The 23418-nt window shown below is 36.1% G+C and overlaps 1 protein-coding gene and 1 long non-coding RNA gene across 3 annotated transcripts; both read right to left on the bottom strand.

Moving 5' to 3' along the window:
* Nucleotides 1–2658: 2658 nt before the first annotated feature.
* Nucleotides 2659–3700, bottom strand: LOC125493187 (uncharacterized). Its single transcript, XR_007269703.2, has 2 exons — nt 3378–3700; nt 2659–3305 (listed from the first exon to the last, which is right to left on the bottom strand). It is a non-coding gene; the product is annotated as an uncharacterized LOC125493187 (long non-coding RNA).
* Nucleotides 3701–11184: 7484 nt separating this feature from the next.
* On the bottom strand, nt 11185–18124 carry LOC104903589 (synaptotagmin-3). Of its 2 annotated transcripts, XM_048636274.1 has the most exons (13): nt 17671–18121; nt 16754–16913; nt 16262–16360; nt 16134–16184; nt 15922–16045; nt 14458–14576; nt 14270–14371; nt 14100–14174; nt 13918–13994; nt 13276–13525; nt 12045–12422; nt 11774–11902; nt 11185–11688 (listed from the first exon to the last, which is right to left on the bottom strand). In XM_048636274.1, exons 4-13 carry the CDS (start codon nt 16152–16154, stop codon nt 11560–11562), a joined length of 1404 nt encoding a protein of 467 aa, XP_048492231.1. In that variant the 5' UTR covers nt 16155–16184; nt 16262–16360; nt 16754–16913; nt 17671–18121; the 3' UTR covers nt 11185–11559. The 2 variants fall into 2 exon arrangements, with proteins under 2 accessions (XP_048492231.1, XP_010689952.2); XM_010691650.4 differs by lacking the exon at nt 16754–16913 and having other exon boundaries at nt 17671–18124.
* Between the last annotated feature and the right edge of the window lie 5294 nt (nt 18125–23418).

Genomic DNA, 23418 nt, shown 5'->3' on the forward strand with positions numbered 1-23418 from the left:
CTGGAAAGTCTCCTTAGGAATATAAGTGGATAGAATCCTGATAGAGGTATCCGACGAGAAGATATTCCATATGAGAGAAGGATTCCATGATTTTTGAGTTGTGTTCATCAGGTCCTTTACTTTTCGAAGTCCAAGGGCTTCCAAATCGATGCCCGGCTTTGTTTTGATACTATCACCCTTCAACCACTTGTCATGGAGGATGCTTGTGTTCGGATCATCTCCAATTAACTTAACAAATCCTTCCGAACAGCCTTGAATTGCTCTGCAGAGTCCCCGGAAACCCCAAGAAGCTTTGCCTAATTTGTTTTTCTGCAAGACCAAGTTGACCGGAGAGTTTTTATATTTGGCGCAGTAGATCTGGGAAATCAAGGAATGATTGGAATTATGAATCCTGACAGCTTGTTTTGCAAGGAGAGCTTGGTTGAAGAGGTTGACGTTCCTGATTCCTAACCCTCCTCCCCCTTTGGAAAGCTCCAGAGTTGACTTACTTTTCCACTAAATTGGCTTTGAGTCTCGGGAGCCCGCCCACAAGAACCGTGCAAAAATTGAGTTCAACTTATCTGCCGTCGCCTTTGGAATGAGGAAAATGCTAAGAATATGCAAGCTGAGCATGGAAAGTACGCTATTTATTAACATGACTCGTCCTGCCATTGAGAGAGAAAGATGATGCCAGCTTGAGAGTCGTTGCTCCACCTTCTCTATTAGAGGAAGGAACTGTCTGGAATTTCTTCCATTTACCTCGATGTTACAGCCTAAATATTTTCCTATTGACTCTGCAGAAGGAGTGTCAACTATGTTTCTCATTTGCTGGCGACATTCCAGTGGTGTGTTTGGGCTGAACATAATGAGCGATTTGTGGAAATTGATAACTTCTCCCGATAGTCTGCTGAACTTTGCCAAAATATTTTTTACTCCTTCACAAGATTCAGGCGTGGCCTTGAAAAAAATCAAGGAGTCATCTGCAAAGAACAAGTGAGAAACAGCTGGACCTGTTCTATTGAGTTTAATACCTTGAAAAATATTATCATCAGCCCCTTTCACTAGCAGTCTAGACAGAATATCCATAACAAGAATAAATAGGTATATGAAGAGAGAGGATCTCCCTATCTGAGGCCGCATGTGGGTTTGAATCTTTTTGTTGGTTCACCATTTATGAGAATGAAGTAAGAAACTGTTAAGTGGAAATTGATAACTTCTCCCGATAGTCTGCTGAACTTTGCCAAAATATTTTTTACTCCTTCACAAGATTCAGGCGTGGCCTTGAAAAAAATCAAGGAGTCATCTGCAAAGAACAAGTGAGAAACGGCTGGACCTGTTCTATTGAGTTTAATACCTTGAAAAATATTATCATCAGCTCCTTTCACTAGCAGTCTAGATAGAATATCCATAACAAGAATAAATAGGTATATGAAGAGAAAGGATCTCCCTATCTGAGGCCGCATGAGGGTTTGAATCTTTTTGTTGGTTCACCATTTATGAGAATGGAGTAAGAAACCGTTGTGACGCACTGCAAGATCCAATGTCTACATATGGCTGGAATCCTCATTTGGGAAAGTAACCATCCTAGGAAATCCCAATCAACCTTATCATAAGCTTTGGACATATCAATTTTCAGTGCTGCAAAGTAAAGCTTTCCTTTTGTGCGTTGCTTAATTCCTCCCACCAACTCATGTGCTATTAGACAATTATCCGACATGAGTCTCCCGGGAACAAACGCATTTTGATAAGGGGAAACGATGCTCTGCAATATTGGTTTGAGTCTATTCGAGATGATTTTGGAAATGATTTTATAGATCACATTGCAGAGACTTATGGGACGGAATTGACTTGCTTCGTCAGGCCCGGATGGAATACCAGCTTTGTTTTATCAAAAATACTGGCCAGTGGTGGGCAAAATCTGGCAAGCAGTTTCCCACTTCTTCTCTACATGATATATTCTGCAGGAGTGGAATCAAACAAATATCTGTCTTATACCCAACTTCTATTAAAAGCTTATTTGGTTCGTTTTACCCCCCGAATTATTTACCAACGTGGATTTAAAGTATTCAAAAATAGAAATCGTATATTTTGTCTTTAAATGATTTTTTCCCTCACAAACACCAACATGAGTTTTGTAGCGTAATTGGTTAGTACATTAGCATCATCAAATGAGAAGTCATGGGTTCGAGTCTACAAACACACATTTTTATTGTTGTTTAATGTCTCACTTGATTGTGTGGGGTAGGGGAGACACTAGTACAGAAAAGGCAATTTGAGTCGGATGTGAGGCGCCTATTTGCGTCGGACTTTGGTGCGACGCCAAAGCCCTCGACGCAAATGACTCAGAAACGATCTGCATCGTATACAGGTGCGACGCAAATGGTTCACCTATTTGCGTCGCACCTGTATACGGTGTGACGCAAGTGAATCTTGCCAGCCTAATTCACCAAGCTCAAAGGGTAATGTGCGTCGCACATCGCCTAGGATGCGACGCAGATGAATCATTTGCGTCGCACCTTGGGCCACGTGCGAGCAAATTGTAATTTTTTTTAAAAAAAAAAATTTATTATAAAAAAACTAGAAAACGTAGAAAGTGGAGTTGGTAGTGGTACAGAAACAGCGAAAACTAGAAGTTACATGGGGTGCAGTAATTGAAAAGGAAATGAAGAACATCATATCTAAAATACAACTTGATGATAATAAACAATTGAAACAATCAAAAAACCCGAATACAACTGTTTTATAAATCATCAGATCTAAATTTAAAAACAGCAAAAAATACTAGAAGTTACATGGTTTTATATAATTTTAATTGAAAAAAATACAGCTGAGTTATGAGGAAGAGAGGAGTGCAGAGTTAATCTTTACAAGCAGTAAATCCCTTTCTGTAAAGATTTAGATGATTTCTATATCCCACTTCAAACCCATCTTTGAGCGCATTCTCCTTCCAAAGCTCGAGTTCTTGAAGGGTACCCAACACAAGTTTATCCTGTCCATGAACGATGATTGTCGATCCTCATCAGATCTAAAAATAATCCTCATCAGATCTAAAAATAGCCCACCCACTATGGGACTTATCGTAACTATTAATCCTCATCAGATCTAAAAATAAAACGAACAATCAAGAAACTAAATCAAAAATAGAAAAAAGAAATTCTAACCCTAATCAGAAGATGAAGGGGAGATAAAATTAAAAATAAAAATACAAAACTCAAACGCAATCTTCATAGCAATCCAGTCGAAATTTCAGATCTTCGAGAATTTCATATAATTTCATAGCAATCCAGATCTTCACCTCAAACGCAACTACAAGACTTCGAGAAGATCTGAAAACGAAAAAAGGTCAAAATAAACAAAAAAATCAGACATAAAGAAAAATAAAGAATAAGAAAGAATACCTTCACAAAACGAATTTGAAAGTCACTTGCGTCGAAGGTAAGGTGCGATTCACTTGCGTTGTTGAGATTTCGTTGTTGAGATTCACGAAACTAAGAAGATGAATGATTTCGTTGTTGAGATTCACTTGCGTCGAAGGTAAGGTGCGATTCACTTGCGTTGTTGAGATTTCGTTGTTGAGATTCACGAAATTAAGAAGATGAATGATTTCGTTGTTGAGATTCACTTGCGTCGAAGGTAAGGTGCGTCGTTGTTGAGTTCTGTATAAGGTGGGTGAGAGAGAGACGATGGTAAGGTGAGAGAGAGACGATGGTAAGGTGAGAGAGAGAGAGAGACGATGGTAAGGTGAGAGAGAGAGAGATGACGGTAGTTGAGAGAGAGAGAGATGAAGTTAGGGTTTGAGAGAAGTTAGGAGAGAGGAGTGTTTAAAAGTCGCGCATTGTGGATTTTGGGCCGATCTGCGTCGGATGGGCCAAGGGTCCGACGCAGATTACTTTGTTATGTGCGTCGCACTATGGGCTTCATGCGACGCACATAGATGATTTGCATCGCACGTTAGTTACATACGACGCACATCGTTCGTCTTGTGCGTCGATTCATTGTTGCATGCGACACAAATAGTATTTTTGCGTCGTTTCCGTGTTTGTGCGACGCAAATGGGGCGACGCGAATTGACCTTTTTCTACTAGTGAGATTACATATGGAAGCATGACGTTTGTTTGTCTTAGGTTTTTGATATATGTATAGAAGAAATGGAAGAGAATAGAATGAAAGACAAAATTTTAGGACGTGTTTATTATAGTTCTTTTTTTTAAAAGGAAAGAAAAACTAAGGAGATCCAAGAGTAATGTCATCCTAAAGCAGTTCCCCTCCTTTCTCTTGCACAAGTACCGACAAAGGTTAAGCATTTTGGATGGTGAGCTTTGCATAATGGTGTGGCAGTTAGAGAAAATTTGTTTAGGAGAGGTTGCACGGAAGATCGAATTTGTAACACCCCCAGAATCCATACACGTCTACGACTATGTCGCATCGACTTTGGGAATGTTACCGTCGCGATGAAACACAAGGCATAATAAGAAAGCACGTTAACTCAAATCATTGTCTCGAAAACTGAAATGCAACGGAAATAAAACTGTAACTACAACTCGGGAATCATCAACGACCCCTTTTATTCAAACCACAAACCAATACGTAAATTATAGTAATCTTTTAGTACTTAATTAAAATGCTTTAAATTCAAATACTAATGACTATCCCCCGTATGCTCGATATCATGCACCAGCACCACTATAGCATCAATGGTTCATCACAGGTCAACAAACACATAATAACACACAATCAGCTATGCTGAGTACATAATGAACCATTGAATGCATATAAATATAAACAAGGCAATAATGAACAATCCTAAGCATGATACTACAATACGTTGCATCTTTTACTCTTTACTTAGTTGGCATCGAACGAGCATCGTCATCTTACTAGAATCATACGGGCTACTTAATCCTTAATAGACAACTTGGTCTATTAGATGAAATGCAAATACGGTTTCGTTCCGTCTCACACCCATCACCTTAGTATGCATACCCCCAAGATCGTACGGAACCTTCCGCCTACTTGAGTTATCAAAATTTATAAGGACACTACTGTTGTCACAGTAGGCCTGCGTAGGAGTGTAGAACAAGTCCCACACTCACCCCGATTGTTCATCACTTGTAGGGAGTCCAACTACAAGTTTATTGCCATAATTCACTTTTTAATACTGTCCATTCATTTCACAAACAACATAGAATCATTTAACATGTTCTCTTAGTTGCAATACTCAAATCTTTTCTCTTGTAACACTCTTGTTACACTATGGATCATATTAATATGAATACAATGCTCATGTTCATAATACGATAGAATTACGCATTTCAATGCAACATATCGACTTCCAATCATAAACATGTTACCAAACAATCTCAACAATAAAAAACGTTCCCTATCACGATTCTAGGTTCTAATAGCATAAATCGCAACCTAATCATGATACTAGTACTTGCAACTAAACTGGTACGCGTACGTACCTTGTAATGGAGAATTTTCGCTATTTTTAGTCAAACGTTCCGCTTAGGAAATTGGAACCTAGACGGTTAAGTAAATACTTTAGTGCTACGTCCTTGATAATATTATCAACTAATACGTAACTAACTATAACGACCTAGCAATTCGAAATAAACGATAGCTAAACTCATTATTCATGAACTTCCTTTTCTTTTCTATTCTAATGAGTTTAGCGTCTTTTAGGAGTCAATGTTAGTGAGCAAACTGATTTTAGTTCGTGTAATTGTCCACTACCTTTACCAAATCCAATCAAGTCATACGTACAACCTAGTCTTATGTCCAACCATGTCTTATGTCCAACCAGGTCTTATGTCCAACCCAGTCTTATGTCCAACCAAGTCTTATGTCCAAAAATCAGGTTCGCATAATAAGATTATACTTCCAACTAATAACAATAATATAATTTCTCTACTTCCCACCTTACTTAATTACAATCCTAAAACCAGATTCACAACTTAAATCAGATTAATAATTTAAACTAATTATACAGCTTAATTAGTTACTAATTAACTCAAATTATAAATTAATTAATTACAACTTAAATTAATTATTAAAAACAGAATATAATATTAAACTAATATAATATTATATACATATTAGGTTTTATACCACTAACTTTCGTCGGCAACCGAACTCCGGCGGCCAACTTCTGGCAAGGACGCACACCACCACACTTCACCCGGCTCGCACGCACGCACGGACGCACCTCTTGCACGCACGCACCATGACCCTCGACCTTTGCGCGACTCGCACACCACACTCGCTCGTCGCACAACACGTCGAACTTCTGCTCGCCCTTCGCATGCACAGCACTTGACTCGCACACCGTCGCTCGCCCTCGCACAAGACCACACTCAAGCGCGACCCTCGTCGCTAGCACAAACCCTTCGAGCGCGACCTCGTCGCAGCACTCGAACCACGGAACTCCGCACAAAACCCTCGTCACCAATTGCCCGTATAAAGTGCTCGAGCACGACTCGCACAGCGCGCGCACCGCAGCACCCTCGTCGCACCGCTCGCACACAACCCTCGCTGCTCGTCGTAACGCTCGCACAATGTCGACGAGACTCAGGTGAAAGAGAGAGAGAGAGAGAGAGAGAGAGAGAGAGAGAGAGAAAATCTGAGAGAGAGAGTTTGAGAGAGGGGGTTTGAGAGAATGACGGATGAGGGAGGAAAGAGAGTGTGTTAGGGTTTTTTTTTCTGATTTTTTTATTTTATTCTCTCTATTTATAGTGTCGCATATTTAGGTGTAACTAAACTCGGTTTAATCTTTTAAATTCCAAAATTAACTGAACCAAACCATAATATTATTCTATTATTATTGTTCTTTGTAAATAATACTAAAATAGCTTTTAATTATATTCTTTATATTTTCTTAATTATAAATAATTAACTCCAAAATACGGAGTATTACAGAATTTGTCGTCCAATGTGCGGGGAGAGGCTTGAAACTACTCTTCACACACTGGTGGAGTGTGAGGAGACTAGACGGTTGTGGTCCTCTCCGAATTGATATCAACCAAGGAAGTTTCTCGACTTTCAGAGAGTGGTGTGAGAGTCTCATCCACCGCGTCACATATGACCTTTGGTGGGATCTTTTTTGGAGCATGGTATGGGGTGTTTGGCTGCGAAGGAATGAATGGCTCTTCAGACAGAAAAGAATGGAGCTGGAAGATATGATGAGTAAGATAGTGAGTAGGGTGCATGAGTTCAAAGAGGCTCAAAGCGAAGTAGCGAGGTGTTCGAAGGATGCTAACAGGGCAACTCGGGGCTGGAAACCTCTAGAATGGAAGGTATAAGTTAAACACGGATGCCGCTGTGTTTTAATGATGGAAAAATTGGCTGCGGAGGTGTGTTGCGCAACAGTGAGGGAGATGTAATGTTGTCCACCTGCCACCTGTGGGAAGGTAGGTATGAGATAGATGTGTCAGAAGCGGTGGCAGCTAGGCAGGGACTGAGTCTAGCGATGGAAGCGGGTTTTTGAAGTCTGGTGCTGGAATCTGACTTCAGTAAACTTATTAACCATCTGAAGAAAAGCTTTGTAGAGAACTCGGGTTTTGGGAATATTGTTGAGGACATCTTGTTGTTGGGTAGAATTGGTGCTAATTTATCTTATTGTCATGCAGGCAGAGATAAGAACAAGCTAGCCCATAAGCTTTCCCACTTAAGTCGTAATTTTAGAGGTATGCGTGTGTGGATTGAAGAGGTGCCTAACTGCCTACAGAGGCTATTCCTCTTGTAACTGCAGATTTGGCCCAAAATGAATAAAGCAATTGAGTCTTCACATCAAAAAAAAATGTCATCCTAAAGCATCCTTGCGAATGATCATAAAAAAGGAAATATCGGGTGATACAACCAGTATGACATCGTTTTCGCCATATCACCTCGATGAGCCATCTGATCCATTCTAATTCTTGAGTAACACTAGCATATTGTGAAAATACCATGGTCAGTCGTCCAGGCCATGGGTTAGAGTCTTAAAGCACTAGTCTTATATGCACGTGATGCATGTGAAAACATGTAGAAAATTAATTAATAGCTAATTACATCTAATAAATCAGGGATTCTTAATTTTTTTTTTATAATCAGTTTATCCCACTAGATCAGGGATCTTTAAATTTTTCCAAAAATTTAGTTGAGAGGGATGTGTACGCCTACACGGCGTAAGCGCATATTTGATTTGACTTCCCCATTCTTAAGGTTTTATTGAAAATTGTGTTGAAAAAAGTCGCCAACAATTCTTTTTAGGAAGAATCATAAACCTAATTGGATATGGAAAACCGTAGGGACAAATAAGGGACTTATCCAATGTAGATTTCCCCGTGATGACTCCATAGATGGTCAAAGTGAACCAAAGATTGAGTTCGGCTGGTGAGAGTAGAATACAGTCAGTAACTATATTGCCCATTGCTGGCCTATACTAAATATCTATTCATTAGAGATTTTATGCGAAAGAATAATCAAATAATATTTTTATATACCTAAAAATATTTGGTCTAGATTGGTTTAGGAAATACATAAAACGACTATCTTTTTAGTGCCGAGTTATTATGCAATCAATATTACAGGGAACCTAACAGCTGAGTAACAGGTTGTCTAAATTAATCTGATTAATATTATAACAGTTCTCTAGAACTTGATTAGCAAATATAACATGCAGGATGATAAAAGCAATAAATCAGGACAATCATATAATATCCATAGAATGATCAGGCAGGGATATAATAATGTATGAAAATAAATAAAAAGAAGGATTAGAATATACAGTAGGAGGATTTTTTATTAAAGATCTACATCATGAAATAGACGGGTAGTTACTTCAATATAAAAATATAAATTTATTTAAGGATCCTCAGGATTATACCTATGCGGTTTTGATTGAAAAGCACACTGATCTTTAGGCGGAGCAACCATGGAATCAAGAACACATTGTGATTAGAAATAGATTGAAAAGTATTAAAAGTATTAGAATGTTTGAGTATTTTAGGAGTCTAAGTGTATTCGTAAGTATTCGAGAGAATTTTCTGTATATATTCGTAAAATAATGATGAAAAGTCGTCTCGTAATTCAGGAAATGACGAGTATTGATAGGGAGAACAACATTGCGCCTCACGCGCCTACTGCACCTGGCGCAGCTGACGTGTCAGGCGCATGACGAGGCATGCCTAGTAAAAAAACGTACACGTAGCACACATATTGAAAAAGATAAGAAAGAAACTTTGCGTCTCATGTAGAGACTTGCGCTTGACACAGGACTCTGAATGAGTCAGGAATCCACGTGTCAGTGGCAGATTACTGCACTTGACACAGGTGGACAGACCTACGCCTGATGCACGTGCACCAGGCGCATGTTGGTGCACTAGGCGCACCAGCCTAACTCCTCGCGAGCCTTTGCCAGCTTTATTTGAAACACGTTTTAAAAGATTTATTTTATCTTTTGACTACGGATATCTGATTTTACGTGATAAAATTTGATTTTAACTTATTAAAAAATATCTTTTGAAAATATTTATTTATTATATTAAATCAATTAATTATCAATTAATTGCGCTTTTTAAAGAACTGGACTCAAATACAATTAATTATCATGAATAATTAATTGGGCTTTAGAATATCATTTCGAAACACAATTTTGGAGTGGTTCTTTAGATTGCTCTTCCGTTGGGTTGTGCCAACTAATACCGCGATACATTTCATCGTTGGATTCATATGGGGAGACACGATCATGTGTCTACATAATGTAAACGGCTGTGCTATAAATCTTCATTGTTTTCTTTTTTGTTGTGCGTTTGTATCTTTTGATTTTTTTAATTAATTAAGTAGTTACATCACTTTTTTTTTGTCCTATTTATATTTTTTCGTGTCCTACCCTTGTTGCTATACAAAGGGTCACAACTCACTTCATTTTCATATACAATGATCGTGCCATTGTGGATTTACATTTTGCAATATACCAAGGTAAGTTTGACCTAGTGGTTGGCATTGACGTTCCAACCTTAAGGTTTGCGGTTCAATTTCCACTAAGCCCACTTTGCAGGTAAGGATTTCCCTTACCCTTTCCCTTACCTTCAAAGTGTCTAACCCGTTAACCCAGACCAGGTTGACCTATGCGAGACTCCAGACCAGTAGGACAATTCATCTTACCAATAAAAAAAATTGCGAGTTTCCAGTATGGTCAACATGGAATAATACCAGGAGAATTATATAAGACAAAAACTTGAGGACAAACATTAAAATCAGATAACAGAAGAATGATATAGAAGATAACAACTTGCTTTTAGGCTATGTTCAGTTCACCTTATTTTTGCTTATTTCAGATCTAATCAGATCAGATAAGATCAGATCAGAAAAAACAAGTTCAGAACAGATCAGATCAGATCTATCAGTTTTAAAAACTCATTTTTACTATTAAATTTCTTTCATTACATACTACCTCTGTTTTTATTTAGTTGCAACGTTTTGACTTTCACGCTTGCCAATGTACAATTTCAAATCGTTTTATCTCTAATTGTATGTAAGTAAAAATTATAAAAATTTGATATTATGAAAGCTTACATCGAAACGAATCAAACAAGACCCCACATGACTATATTTTGTTTAACATATAAATCAATAAATGTGGTCAAATAAGAGAACATGAATAGTGCAATTTGTCAAACGTTGCAACTAAAAGAGAACGGAGGTAGTATTAGTAAAAATTATAATAATTGAATATTAATAAAGTATTCATTGAGACGAATCAAACAAGACCCCACATGACTATATTTTTTCTTATATATTGAGAGAAATCTAAAAGATAAGATCTTGTAATCAGATCAGTTCAGAAAAAATAAGTTCAGATTAGATCAGAAAAAATAAGTTCAGATTAGATCAGATAAGTTCAGATCAGAAAATTTCAGGTGAACTAAACATAGCCTTATTCTGTAAGATAAAAACTTGCTTTTATTCTGTCTAATTGAAACTTATGATTACATTCTACACACAAACAGTGGATAGAAACGTTGCTCTGTATTCAGCACAGCAGGCAGGAATAGAGCCCCCTACTAACAGTATCCAATATTTACTTGATGTCTTCAATTCAACTTCTACATTCAAATTCTTCCAATATTTACAAGGCTAGTAGTCTTGGTAGGGGTTAGTCTTTGGGCTGACTTAATTTCCCAATAAAAAAAAAAAAAAAAAAATTCAAATTCTTCGAAAAGATCATACAATATAAATCCTTTTTATTTGATGGCGCGTATGCCCAACTCCAAGTAATTTTCACATAAAATAACTGTACACTCAATGGACATGAAGTTCGTATCACCCAGCTCTGACAAAAAGTATAAGAGAGCATGACAGTATAATGATGAAAAAAAATGTTATCTAAAAGTGGGTAAGAAAATATAATCTCAGGGACTGTTTTCATTTTGGGATATTTCCCACATACATACACAGAAATTATACGGAGGTATTTTTTGGTAAAAAGAACAAGAAACCCCCTTAGATTGGATGTTGCCCACCTTTGAGATAGGGTTATCACGACTCCACGACTGCACAGAGCAAAAATGTATGTATGATAAAGATGTATGTTCGGTATCATATCGTCTGCCACTCCAACGCAACATGTATACTTCCATTCTTGGAATTGATGAGATTGTATCTATCATTGATTCGTTCATTGTTCACAACATCAGCAAGAGTGATGTCCAAAAACCCAAGTGATTCCTACACAATATAGGCTCCAAAGTTAATTGACATAAAATAATATAGAGATGTTATTGATATGGGGTATGAATTAATGAGTAGTTACTTTTCTCATAAAACCAAAACTTCTACGCTTGCTGAGAATTTCTATACGCATTTTTTCATGCAGAGGTGGTTCGTCAAGCATATAACTGAACTGTTCATCCCATCGTGGTCTTCGAGTATTCTTGATGGTCTGCAGAACATCAACCATTCATGCATCAGAAAAAGAATGTTCTATGGTATGTATTAAAATTGTTCTAATCTTAATTCTTTATCTATGAGAAGTTACTAAGAGAGAGAAGCTCTAACGTTGAAGAATTTTAAAGGAACTTCACCTTTGTTTTCTTTTTTTCACCTCTGAATAAAATCTGAGCATAAGGATTGGTGTGATGCTCTCCCTCTACCTCCTTAGCTGATATGACAGAAACCAAAAGTGCTCCTCCTTCACAGCTGACTGAGGCATCATCTATTGCCTTTTCCATGCTGCTTTGTTTCCTCATCATTGGTTCATCCTCTGGCCCCTTAAAGCTGTCACTCTCCAACTTGAAAGGATCAAAAGTGAGCTCGACCATAAGCTGTCCCCTCGACTTGCCATCATGAGTATCTTTCATGTCAAAACTCTTAAGCAAATCAAGGGTGAAAAGCTTTGGCTCATGGGGAGTTAGTTGCTTCAGAGGTACTATTTGCATCCCCAGGTTATCATGTCCTCCAAACTGCATGCAAAAGCACCACAAAAGAGTATCGTATTAATGGCTGTAAGTTATGTAGTTATCTTGTTGAGATGGAGGAAAAGCCCTTCATGAAAATTGCCCTGTGTATGGTCAAGTAAACATTTGCAGAAACATAGATTGTGAACAAAGCTATGTAAATGTAATCCCACCTCCCAACTACATGGCTGGAAGTTCAAACCCTTAATTATGTTTTCCATGTCTAGGTGAACTTACTAGATTCGAGTTTGAATAAATAGAGTTTCCTTGTGAGTTGGCATCTCACCTTACAAGGATTGTGCCTTCTTTGGGCCAGTTTAACATAATTCCCTAATCTTCTTGCGAATTGCGATCCGAGAAAAGTGAATCATGGTCAGTTTCGGCCTATTTTTGGCATACTTTGAGCAAACCGCGAGCTAAAAAAGAGAATTACATAGCAAGTTATGTGACACTGCTTTGGGCTAGTAAATTTCGAGAAATTTTAGAATCATTTCAAATGATTCAGTGTCCTATATATATCTAGGATTATCCAATAAAGATTTTATTTTTGCCAAATTCTTTTATAAAGGTATCCACAAGTCCACAGATAGAATAGATTATGTCTATGATTATGTGTGGCACTCCTGTTGTTGAGATTCTTTCCTCGTAGTAAAGCCAAGGATAGATATTCAAAATCTGAAAGACCTAAAGTTAGGGATTTATCAATGGGGAATGTTGCTCCGATACCTAACCAAAGGACCACTGTGGTACCAACCAAAAAGACAGTTGTAGCTACTGGACGACGAAATGGATTTTAGATAGTACTATCATTAGGTAGCACTATTACAGTTAATAGCTGAAAATGAAAATTTAATAGTACCTTGTCCCAGTCATAAACTTGCAACTCAAGAACTTGGGTTTCAGGATCCTTGACGATTAGCTTAAAATCCTCATTCCACTCTGGATTCAGGTTCCTCATCTTGATAGTTGTTTTTTTCGTTGGCCTTGTTACGCCACTCAGTTTCAATTTCACGTAAGGATCAGATGTTCCTAAAATATCCATCTTCAGAAGCTTAACTGCCCGGACAACTTTGACATGTAATATGCCCACAGGCTTCTGTATAGCAGCTCTGCACAGAAATATAACAAGAATGAGATAAAGAATAGAGGTACAAGGAAGAAAAGAGAAAAATATGCTTTTTTTTTGGGGGGGGGGGGGGGGGGATGGCATACAAATAAGGTATGTGAATCCAATTAGTATGCAATTCTGGGGTAAATTTTCATTTCCAAGACCACCAGAAAGTTACTGATCCATATCATCGTTATTTGTAGATTTGCATCAACAAGCAATAAGGTAAAGTATAATTTTGTCACTACAACTGATTACGTTAAACAATAATAGAGTGTGTTTGATAAAGGGAAATGTTCAAAATTCAAATAACTAAGATAACTACAGTTGCCTATCTACAGTCTCACGCTTAGGAAAAAGGGAAAATAGTGCACCATCTCGTGTAAGTCTTACGTTGAAGTATCAAGAATGGGAATTTCGAGAGATTGGGGCCAATGGTAGAGGCTTGCAACTTGTTTCTTGATGGTTTCCTGCAGGCAGCTAAACTAGTAAGTCTACTAAAACCACAATATCTACAATTTGGACTACTAGACCAAAATGTATCTCCTACCCATGAAAGAATCCTATGATTGCACCTGAACAAAGCGATAAAGGCCAGGTACGGACATGATATCTCCTCCAAGAACTTTTAGTCCAAAATCCACATGCGGCTGCATAAAGTGTTGAAGATCAACAATGGGTGCGAACAATATTTGATGCACCATATGAAAGACAGATAACTAAATTGCTAAAATAGGATAGATACCTTTTCCATTAAAGAAACCACAACGTTAGCAAAACATGGAAATGTTGGAACAAGGGGTTTCAAGTGTATCCTTGGATCAGCGAATATTTGAACATCCACAAGCTGAAAGGAAGGAATCGATTTTCAGGAAGATTGCGTCTTAATACAAATTGGATACGAACAATACGAGCATCCAGATCAGTTCTTACCTGAATTCTTATTTTTGTAGACATCAACTTTACAGCCAACACAATATTAGGATTCCCAGCCCATCTAATAGCTGGCTCCATGACTAATTGCCTGTCATTCATTTCGTATGCTTTCATGCCTGCAAAAGCATCCAGTGACATGAGAGGTTCAGATGAAGCTGTACAATAAATAATTAAGCTAAACTTCAGCTTCACAAGCCACAACAGACATTGAAAGGATACCAATTTTAATTAAGCACGATTAAACAAGACATATTTCTTTGTCCAAACTGAGTACCCAACTTCCTCTACATAGAATTAGCCGTTGACTAAAGAGTTCGAAAAATATGAAATAATTACTAAATATTTCACAGACAGCAAAAAACTTTAAGAGAGATAGGACCCTTTACAATTAGTGTAATACAACCACTAATTAACTAAACTCTCAAACACCTTCAATAGCATCAGTATGCTCCACTTCCCCACCTTCTAGGATGGGTTAAAGATGGAACACTTACTTGCCTGGGTAAACACAAAGCTGAAATTACTCTAGAAAAGCAAAACCAAAACTACTAAACTTCTTCTAGATACACTTGCTTTTTGGCAACCTGATTGAATGCTGGGCAATACAACTGAGAGTCTGAGATCAACTCCAGAAGCAGAAGACCAAAATCACACAATTGTAGTAGCTTAGAAAAGTGTTAAATATGTTTGATCCACCATAATCTGGGTCAAAGCACTTGTGCAAACTAAGAGATCACGTATTACAGTATCCGGGAAGGACAGTGAATAACAAATCCAGGCTCACAAAGTTGAAACGAGGACGTGAGAAAGCTGGAAATCAGCTAAATCTGGCAGTCAGACACCAGCTGACATCATAATCTACAGCTCAACATGAAAGCTGAGAATTCAGATAGTACACCACTGAACTGGCAGTGATCAGAACGCCTGACTCTGCTCTGATGTCAGCATACCTTCAGATATCATCTACAGCTTTCTATAGCAGAAAATACATGCCTTTTCAACTGACATTGTAGGGATCAGATCATGTTATGAAGACTTGCCTCTGGTTCAGAAAGACTGCTAGATAATTGATCATAATATCCCTAAATAGGTATTAAAACTAGATAGACAAGAATAGTGAAACTATGTCTTTCCGCAACCCAATTCCATTGACAGTATCCGCTAGAAAACATAGCAGAAAGCTTAGCCAAATTTGACTTGTTTCTAACATGACTAATGAGTGAAAATTGAAAGTTTGTACTTTATTATCTCAAACAATTATAATGAAATTAGAAGAACATGGAGTCAAGATCAGAATTTTTTTTCAACTATAATGGCCACCGCCATCCCCTCCTTTCTGCTACTTTAATTTCTTAATATGGCGAGAAAGATTATCAGTTAACTAAAGCATATAATTCATATAAATATTTTTTTGGCCGAGCAGAATATATAAGCTATATATGTACCAATTACCATACTCACCATAGAAAATTGGTGGAAGGGTTCCAAGACTCAGATTCTCAAAATCAATATCTTTTATCTGATACTTTCCTATGTAATCTGCAAATATAGGTTTTGCCATGCTTCTTATTGTATTGCAAATTGCCTGTTCACATTATTGAATAAGTATCACTCATTCTAATCACTCGAAAAGTTTATTCAGTCAAAATGTTGTTTCGCCAAGAGAAACTCACCTTATCAAGATAAGGCCACATTTCTAACACAAACTTGTTCAGCCAATCTACCTGATCATACAGTGAAGACTTCTCAGGAAAACTGCATTTTATGGTAGTAGTCAAGAAATCTGAAAAGTGCTACTTACTCGCTCATAATCAGGACTTTTTACCCAATTCGGAATATCCGGTAATATACCCAGCAAAGTATCTGTATCCAAGTCCTGAAGTGGAGTAATATCTGGCTCCTGCATCCATATTTACCAAACTCATGAGTGATTTTTGTTTTTGGAGTGGAAGCTCATTATATATATATATATATATATATATATATAATATATATAATTATATATATATTAATATATTATATATATATATATATATATTTATTTATTTACGTGTATGTATGAACGGATTTCTGTCAGTACTTATTACTTAATGAAACGAAATCAATCCCTCTGTGCAATATATTTCCATTGCCAGTTAGTAACATATCAAGTATGAAACTAGATAATCCAAGGACATGGCAATTTGTTTTATAGGAGAAAAATCAATACTTAGAGACCATAAAATAACTCAAAATTGTCCCCATGAACCGCAGCCTATGGTTGGATATGGGAATTAATAAGATGCAACCTCACCTCTTAGTTGTTTCCATCAGACCCTTACTCAATTTACTCCACTATTTCGTAAAATTAAAAGTAAGGGCCCTTCACTGAGATTTTGAGTCGTGTATTATCATATTATAAAGCTGAAAGTCGATTTTCTATAGAATCACCACAGAGTTCAAGGAAATGCACCCTAAAAAAAAAGAGGACAATCTTTATTCTGCTCACATCACAGCTATACATATTGATTAACTAATGAACAGAATAAGATAAAATCAGCAAATTGATTAACTTAATGTCTCAAAATCATCTTTATAATATTAAAAGTGTTTGCAACAATTATTCTGATTCCTAGCAATCCAAAGGGAGAAACAGCATCTACCCATATCTTTTTTCCTTTAATCCTGATGGAAATGAAAAGGAGAAGAATCTTTCATTGACGGAATTTTATAACATAAATTATAATATCAGAGCTTCCAAAGACCCAGATATGGTCAAAAGAATACAAATATTAAGCATGGAGGTGGGAAGAGTAATCCCTCCTACTCAGCATGAACCATGACATCATTGACAACTATCAGACAATCGAGAACTTTAACAACCAATCATCAAAAGTGAACCAATGTACCATAAAATTCAGCTCGAAATCTGAATTTATCATCTACATAATGATCAAATCCTTGTACTTCAATAAGAAAAAAAAATCCCATTTCTTGGAAGTTAATTCTTGTCTCTTCACAGATATAGTAAAACAAAAAATTAAACCACAAAAGGCTTAAACTTCAACTTTCAATTTTATGCATTCAGATGATATTTTTTCACACAATACTAAAAATTAGCTGAAATAACTATAACCCAATACCAATATCATGACATCAAGCAAAAAATCAAGAAATAATGCGATGGAAATATTCATTGAAACAATTAATCAAACAGATAATATGCAATACCTCAACTTCTTTAGGCTTAGAATATATAAAGAAGAAAAAGCCAACAACAAGACCCATTGGAAGACCAATGCCAAAACCCAGAATTCCTACAAAAGTACTCAAAAATCCCATCTCTAAATTCTTCAAGATTCTGAGTTTTCACTTTTCATCAGTGAATGATCATTTATGTGAAAGCTGAGAGAAGAACATAAGAGAGGAGAGAGAGAAGACAACAAAAAAAAAAAAAAAAAAAAAACCAAAGAAAGAAATAAAATATTGATTAGAGATATTGGGTTTTCTGGGGTTTTGGTGGAATTAGCTAAGATTTTTGTTGTAAGAAATTCGGAATTCGGAAACGTTTACGACAACCTGTGTTTCGCTCTCATAAGGCATAAAGAGCGCCAGTTGGTTTGTTATTAGTTGATGACGATGTACCTTCTATTTCAAATACTGATTACTACCCCCCACAATAACGAAATTTCTCAATGTACATGTACCTCATCAAAGCTCAAATTCAATGATTTTTTTTTATTCCTATGATTCGAGACATATTTTTTTTTTTTATCCACATGAGACACAAAGGCGATACAAAGTACAAAGAAGGGGAAGGGGAATTCAAACCTGTGACCTATCGTTCACAGCACCTCAATTTTAACCACTAGGTCAAGACATCCTAGGTCGAGACATATTATTTATAGTACCTCAATCTTAATCATTGGGTCAAGAGTTCAAGACATTCTTGATTAATGATTCTTTACTTCCTCTTTTTTTTTTAGATGATTTCTCTCTATCTCTCTCCTATCACATGTTCACATGAGACCCTTTTGTTTTTCATTCTCTCTATCTCTCTTCTCTCCAAAAATTACCTAGAAGTCCATGATTTGAAAAGTATAACACCAAAAAAAACGAAAAAAGTATTTTATTTTAGTTCTTTGACTTGGTCAACCAAAAAGATTGTAATAACCTATTACTGGTATCACAAATTCTTGGAAAGATAGTGTCACATTATTCCAAGTCCTAGAGATATATGTTTTCGAAAACAGACTACGTTTCACAAATTCTCATGATAATATTTTTGGCGACTTAGTTAAGTATTTTAGCATAATAGTTTAGAGCTGGTAATTAATATGTAGCCTAATATTATTTTTTTAGTTAACATATCCAGTATATTAGTTAGTGTTGTTTAACAATTAGTTAAGATCTACTGAGCATTATTTATATAACAAAGAAATAACTTTTCTACAAATCTAAAATGTCAAATACAAAAAAAAAGAATTTGAAAAAAAGAACTTAAAATAACCTAGCATTCGGAGTAATTGTACCAATGTCAGTTTGGTTATTGGAATTTGTTTTCTAAGTCATCTCAAAATTATTTTTCTTCCTTGCACTTTTCCCCTTTGTTTTTTGCAAGATTGGAGTCTAATATGACCAATGTAGTTGTACTCAATGAGCATTGTTCTTCTATAATTGGTTTGTAGTTAAAACTTTGTTTATACTAGCAGTTGTATTTTTGTAGAATTCTTGCTGTACATTTCTTGCATCTTCATGATCTTGATTTTTGAGAATGAGATTATAGAACTTTCTTGCGGTTTCTTATCGTCATGGGGTTACGTTGTTTAATTTGTAATTTCTCAAGAGACTTCTCTATCCATTCTCTTTTCCGGTACCTATGTGGTATTGCCATGATTGAGCGCATGTGCATGATTGAATGATTGTGCATGATTCTCAAGGCATGAAAATCTAACAATTCTAACAGCATAACTTTTACATCATCTTAATCAACTATCACGAATAAATTAATAACTAATAACATTTAGATATTAATTATGTTTTTTCATATAAAAAGTTAAACTTTTAAATACAAAAATTAAGTTTTCAATACCAAAAGTGATCTAACATGTTTCTTACAAGTTTTTGCAAGTGCAAGTTATTGTCTAATCATGGGCGGTATATATTACCTCTACTATGAACTTGTGTCACTCTTCTTTCACTTCAAACATGATAGACATCTTGTCAGATGAAATAACAACAAAGTAAGTGTTATTTGTGGACATTGGCATTGCAAACTCGTGCTCAAATAATTTACTTACATTTAAAATTAAACAATGAATCCAGGTTGTTGGCAGATAAAGGAGGAGGAAACAATGCAGGTTTAGATCCCAGTCCAAAAAAAATCTCATATTTCAGTCCACCGGTATCACTAGTTCTGATACTAGACCAGTGCATACCCCTAATTAGAAGTAGTTTTTAACTGATTAAAACATACATTTTCTTATTAGAACTTACCTTTAGGCATGATAATGATGTGAACACTAACAACACACAAGAATAATGATAGTATGCTAATGGTATCATCTATGTGTAAAGATTAGATTAACAATGTCCATTTGTTGACTTTTGTTTTTCAAGGTAAGATAAAAGATTTTTTACAATTAGGGGAGAAGTTGAGGATCCCACTTTACAAAGGGAAAAAATCAAACCCTTATTACAAGAATGGAAAGAGGGCCACCAACCGAGTAGGTCAACTTGATTCTTATATCCATTTGCTGACTTGTTACATATAGACGTTCAAAGTATTCGTGAGTACATATTAAAAGGCAATATAAGTTAATCCATTAAACATATTCATTAACTCATACAAGTGTACGAGAGTGTGCATATAGGATTGAAGATGATGAATTTGATGGTCCCGATGTGGCTGGTCAATTATCTTCATAAAATGTTTGAGTAATTCTTAGGATTGCCAACCCTCTTAGACACATTAGAATAAAATATTGATATGTATGTAATAAATGAGGGGAAATAAAAATAATGTTTTAATATATTTCTGACCAATGAAAATTCAATAATAAGAGGGTTGGTAACCCTTAGGGTCACTCAATCAATCTCCACGTAAGCATGTTAATAAGATATAATTTAACTGAAAGTATAATTTTTGTAGGATTATATATGTAACTCAATAAATTTTGATAAATTGAGCTTTACCACAAGTATAAAGGTTATGCCCGCTTTCTCTCTCACCAAACCCTAACGAAATAAACTTATAGCAACTTTCCGCCGCCCTACCCACCTCCCCCTGCTGGCTCATTGACAGCCTGAGCATCTCCGGTCTATAAAGGTTGGCGGCGAGCCCAACCTCCCCCCCCCCCCCCACACCACAGTAGCCATAGTGCAGGTGTCGTAAATGGTGGTCTTCAGGAGCCGCGAAGAAGGCAGGACCTCGAAGCCGACCGCCAGAACGACGGAAAAACACCAACAGAGGCCCCAATTGGCTTTTCTTTTCTGGGCGCTGGCGATTCACCACCACCACCTATGATTTCAGTAATTACGATCTCCCGCTTCAGATTTGAAATCTTACTGTGAGGTTATCAATTAAGCTTTCCTATTTTCTTTGTTTCTTCAATTCCACTAGTTGTAGATATTCACAACCTTGCTTAGGCTGATTTAAGAGGCATTGGTGCCTCCCTATCTACTAGTTGGTATGATTGTTTTAGTATTTAGAGTTATCTCGTTATCTTAGCAATCATGAATAGTATTGACAAGTTAAAAAGGGATTTGTGCCTTTATCACTTTGACGATCGTGATTGCTAGCTCTTCTAATAGTTGGGTCCAGAGGATTGATTATCTCGTTAATCCTTTTGGTATCTTCGAGTATGCTCGAAGTTTGAAAGCTGAGGGTAATACTTTTTATAGAAACAATTTTATTAGGTTAGTCATTGCACACTATATTCTAGCCATCAAGTTCTTGTTTTTTGCTGGCATTAATAATGATCAGCATACGAACTCTAAATCCATCACAAAGGATGAATTGTAGCACGACTACATATTACCATACGCTCATGGAGATGAGACACTTCCCTATTGAAGAGTATGAGTAGTGTAAACAAGCTCCAAATTTAGGCCCCCAAGTTGAGGCTACAAGTATGGATTCTCAAAAGTCGTCACCAGCAAAGTCCACTTCACGGGTCAACAACCAGTCTACCAGCAAGATGAAAATCTCCTCTCGTTTGCACTCCAGAATCAAAAGACAACATAATATGGTAAAGTATCGAAGTCCCTCTTTTTCTAACCCTTTGTTTTGCAGGGTGCGTATTGGATCCAACAGAAGTCCATACTGCTTTAATGAGGACGTCTGTTATCCTTGTATGAAGAAACGTTATGCCCCATCCCCCCTGTTTTAGTAGCTAATCTTGTTCATGATGATTACTTATATATGGTTAGTATGCTCTCTAGGATATAATAATTCAAGTTCTATTAATGCAAGTTTTTCTGATGTAAAAAAAAGATAAATTGAGCTTTTTGTGTGGGCTACAATAATATTATAACTACTATAATTACTTAATCTTAACCCTTCATTTTCAGTGACTCATCTTGACTACTGATTTCATTAACTCTCTAAAACATTCAAATAAAAATTGTTGAAAACTATGTGAATTGTAATTTTTGAATTTGTTAATGTATAACTGTTTGTTTTAGTTGACTTTTGAAAGCTAATTAAATAAATGGTGTAAAATCTAGATCAAAAAGAATAATCTATTTTAGACAAGATATCATTGTTACAATAAATATTGTAGCCATTGTAAAATTATGATTGTGGTCAAATTCAATTTTTAAATTGCATTGGGTTATGTACTTCTACAAATATCTAAGGTTGATTTGACCCAATCCAATGAATTTATTATTATTATTATTATTATTATTATTATTATTATTATTATTATTATTACTTTTTTTTTTTTATTATTATTATTATTATTATTATTATTATTATTATTAACTATCTAACATAATTTGTCAAATTGAATAGATTAACTTGATATTTACTGTATTGTTTTTTTTTTTTTAATTATTACTACCCCCGTTCCTTTTTAATAGTTACACTTTAACTTTTGACACTACTTACAAATCTCCCTTTGAATATCATGTGTGATTTATGGTAAAGAGAAAATATATTTATGTGGGGTCTTGTTTGATTCATCTCGATATTTACATATTACTAGTACCCAAATTCAAGATTCGGGGCAATGAGGTGGGAGTTCTACGTACTATCTATTGATCACATTATAGATTTTCAAAGTATTCATTGGAATGGTAATCAATGAAAAACATTTCACTTACAAATTTGTCTTCTTGAAAATGACCTGATAAAATACGTACCTCTTTGATCCTAAATCCAATGGCTCCCTTTCTCTCGGTTGTTGGAGGATGATTAGTTGCACAAGTAACTTAACAAAGAAGAACTACATTCACATAAAATAATGCTAATTATCATGTTTTCTTCGTTTTTGGCCAGAAATGCCAATTCTATCACATGAATTATTTGTTTTCTTTGCCTTATTCTCTCTCTCAATTTAATCATTCAAATGGTCATATTATTCAATCCATCCACATCAATGCATTATCAATATCATGTACGTTGATAATTTCATTTGACATTTAGCCGATCATAACCAAGATATTGTTCCTTGACATACTTGTTTCAATCTTCTCTTATTTTTGGCACGTGTGATGTCATGCACATTGCACCTAGAGATAACACGGCTTGGACGCTTTGTTGGGAGTTTTGACTTTTGACTAGTGGTTTTTTTTTTTTGATTCATATGAGCCAAGAAGGCGGTACAAAGTACAAAGAAGGGGAGGGGAGGATTCGAACCTGTGACCTATCGTCCACAGCACCTCAATCTTAACCACTAGGCCAAGACATCCTTTGTGACTTTTGACTAGTGGTGATATAACCGAATTGTATAACTAGAGTCTAGAGTTGGTGAA

The sequence above is a fragment of the Beta vulgaris genome, chromosome 9, assembly GCF_026745355.1.
Source record: "Beta vulgaris subsp. vulgaris cultivar EL10 chromosome 9, EL10.2, whole genome shotgun sequence".
NCBI classification, from domain to species: Eukaryota; Viridiplantae; Streptophyta; class Magnoliopsida; order Caryophyllales; family Amaranthaceae; genus Beta; species Beta vulgaris.